General features: G+C 44.9%; 1 protein-coding gene across 1 annotated transcript in view; it reads right to left on the reverse strand.

Annotated features, from left to right (window-relative positions):
• Positions 1-4: 4 nt before the first annotated feature.
• LOC105559951 overlaps positions 5-3,551 on the reverse strand; it is a gene marked incomplete at its 3' end in the record, with an annotated part of 70,852 nt that continues 67,305 nt past the window's right edge. The window contains exon 11 of the mRNA XM_012008625.1: positions 5-3,151. Within this exon, the coding sequence (XP_011864015.1) occupies positions 5-3,151 (3,147 nt within the window). The remainder of the gene's footprint in view (positions 3,152-3,551) is intronic.

Below are 3,551 nucleotides of genomic sequence, written 5' to 3' on the forward strand. Positions count from 1 at the left end.
GGACTGGCATTGTGAGACGGAATTCTTTGAGTCAGAGTATTCTGCTGCGGCTGAACGGTCGCCTGCTTGTTCATTTGATTATGCTGCTGCTCCAACTGATTATGCAATTGCTGCTGATAATACGGCCCATAACCGTTTTTCTGAGGTAATATTTTTGCTTGTTGCATTCCATTTTGAATGTATTGTCCATTCATTTGCGTCGGATAAGGACTAGCTGGCTTTTGCGTTTGCGACAAAGGAATTATTTGATTTCTTGGATGGGACGCCTGCGTCTGCGGATATACCGACTGCACATATTGCGTGTACCCATTCTGAGTGTATCTGATCTGCTGTTGCAGCTGCGGTGAATAGGACGTCGGTTTCGAGGTGTTGACGGGAATACCAGCATAGGTTTCTCTACGATCGACCACGTCTTTGCCTTCGTTCGCGCAAGACCCGCAAGACTTCTTATCCGTTAATGATCCAATCGAATCGCCTGAATTCGGTCGTCCAAATGTGGGTTTAATGGTGTCTGGAATCAGATTAATGCTTCTCAATTGATCCTGGAAAGGTGTTGCCGGCACGCTATCAGCTTCGCTCTTTAAAGGAAGAGTCTGCTGTTGGAATTTCGCGGCAGTGTTTTCCCGAATCGTCTCTGCCTCCTGAAGGCTTCTAATTTCTCGCAGTACTTGAGCAGTTTCAGGCTTGTTCATCGCCGAACGCAGGACTCTCTCCAAAATAGGGTTGGGTATGTACGAATCCTTCTCATCGTCTTCTGCTGTTGCAACGAGCACCACTTGGTCACAAAATGATACGCTCTTCTTTTTCCCAATCCGTCGTTTCACCTTTCGCGGAGCAATATCTTCTTCGTTTGGTAATATCGTTGTGTTTTGTATAGTGTTCTGCATCGCCACTTCACTAATGTCGTCTTCCGGGTAATCAACGGGCAAACCATTCTCATGCGGAAGTGTCAAGGACATAGATAACATCGCGACATTCAATTCGCTTTGTTGAACGGATTCGTTTTGTGGCACCGTCGCGACAAAGCTATTTTGGCTGGAACTCGAATCAAAACTAGAGTTTAAAACAGTCTGAGAATTTGTGGTTTCTATCTTTGTGAAGACTACGGTATTTTCAGAAGATAATTTGGCCGACTTTGTACTTTCCGTCGAAGATGTTTCCTGAGGCGTATCATTTCCTGAGGATGTTAACGTCGGGGAAACGCAATTTACATTTTGCTTCGTTTGGGGCTTCACCTCTATCTCTGACTTCGAGGTCGGTTGCAGCTTGATCTGTTCAAACCTAGCAGCCATGTCTTTTACGGAAGAAGCGACTCTTGGACAGTCCGTAACGTCACGACCTTGATCGTAATTCTGTCCGAGATTATTCATCATTAAATCACTGGTTCTTCTAGCAATAGTCGGTCCTGGAATCGTCTGCACTGACGGTGTTCGAACTTTTGGAATGTCTTGATTTATAGGCCCTTGTCTCTTCATTTTTCTCTCGGCCTGTTTAGCTTGCAGTTCTCTCAACCACGTTTCACTCGAGGACTTCTCCTCATCCTCGCGCTCCTGTGCTCGTTTCTCCTTATTCGAATCGTCAGTTAAGATCTGTTCCCTTTTGTTTTGCAACTGCGTTAATAAGCTGCCAATCTGCTGAGCTTCAAATTGTTGTGCACGTTGTTGCGATTGAACAGAAGCTAAATGAGAGAGAAGTTGTTGAGTCTCCTGAAGATGAGTTGGCTCGTCGATCGGTGGCGGCGGTGGCGGAAAATCTTCACTAGTTTGTCTCGAATGCGACACCGAGTGGATCGATGGATACGGTGGTGGTGGAAAGTCTTCGCTCGGTTGCCGCGAGTGAGAAATATTGCCGTTTTCGGGATAAGGTGGCAAAGAATCCGGTTGAAACGGTTGTTTAGAGGGACTTTGCTCATTGTGTACGTCCGCGCGAGTGACGACAAAGGTTGGCTCATAGAGTATACCGTTAGCATATTGTATGACGTCGTCTTGAATCCTAGGCTTGTTATTGTAATTCGTTTGACACGTTCCAGAAGTGTTGGTATTCTGTTCATTATAAGACGGTATAAATGGAAGCGAATGCGATTCCGAGGAGTAATCAGCATAATCAGAGTTCCTGTTCGTCACGTTAGGTGAGTTGCTCGCGTTCATATGATTCCAATAAACGTTGTTTTGATCCTGCGACGAGTTGGGCACACACCGATTGTCCGGCAAAGGGTATGCAGCTTTGTCAGATTGCTGCTCATTGTGCACTTCGCCCGAACACTTAGACTTGCTAAGTTGAGAAGTGGTCCTGAGCGGAGGGGGCGGAGGCACTTTCGCCACGTGTAACACTTTGCCGGCGCTGCCGTGGAAGCTCTTTCTCATCAAACGGCTTCTTTCGAGATTTGGATTGCTAGTGTTTCCAGGTCCATTGTTTCCAGCGAACTCCAGATGTCCCTCGGATAAATAGCCGCTCAGTGTTTGACTCGCATCATTGCCTTTTAGACCAACGCTGGAATCGTCCACCGATTGTTTCGGTAAAATGGATAATCCTTCCGTATTCACATTTGTCTGACCATCCTGCCCTTCTCGTAAATCTGGCATACTTCTGTTCTTCCTTTTGATCAATCCACCCATAAGCAATTTTCTACGAATCTTGTGCTGCTTCTTGCCTTGCTTCTGCTCGATCGTAGTCGTGTTGTTGGGCTGTGCATTTCTGATGGCAGTTGCGTTAACTTCGGTTTCCTTCGGCTTCTCAATCTTTACTCCTTTCAGAGATGGTGACAATCTAGATGGGGCTATCGAAAAATCCTTTGCTACATTCTTGTTCCTCTCCTCGCTTCTTGCTCGTTTCTTATCTTTTTTATCATCTTCGCAACGTTTCGTGCGGCTAAACAAGCCGGTCCTTTGCGTTGGACGATCACGCAGCATGTATTCCTCGTCCTCAATAACGTTCACCGCTGTCGCTTTACTGCGTAGAGTCTTCTTCTTCGGTAAAGTAGCGTAAATCTCGATACTCTTCGTGACAGGTTTATCGACCATTGTTGTCGGTGCATTCACGAGAAGTTCCCGACTATTTTGTCGAGAATGATTACCTTTATCTCGCGAGCTTTGCCTCGAATGTTGACTCGATTTACTGTTCTCCCGTGAGTGTCTCCCTTCAGGTGCCCCGTCTGAAAGAAAAAGAACACAACGTCACGTATACTTTCTTTCTGAATGTGTTACATCCATATATGTAATATTTTTCACTTTTTAATATTGAAGGATGAAAATATATCGTTTCATTGGCAAGTATTGTATAATCCATTCATAAGTACAATATTCCGAATAAACCGCCGCGTCTGGCAGCATCCAGGGCCTGCGCACAAAGAACGTGTACGACTATTCCGCATATACAGGGTGTTTCAGGGTAAAGTGTCCTAACTTAAAATATGAACTTAGGACCTCAAAACAAGAAAAAACTTTCCTCTGGAGACAGATGTCAAGCCTGTCTCAATGTTCAAGGCCGTTACTTTGAACAAAATTTATAATTAAGTAAAAATTTTCATATTTTTTAATAATAAAGTATTTGAA

This window comes from Vollenhovia emeryi, unplaced genomic scaffold, assembly GCF_000949405.1.
Source record: "Vollenhovia emeryi isolate VEMERY1.0 unplaced genomic scaffold, V.emery_V1.0 DF939248.1, whole genome shotgun sequence".
NCBI classification, from domain to species: Eukaryota; Metazoa; Arthropoda; class Insecta; order Hymenoptera; family Formicidae; genus Vollenhovia; species Vollenhovia emeryi.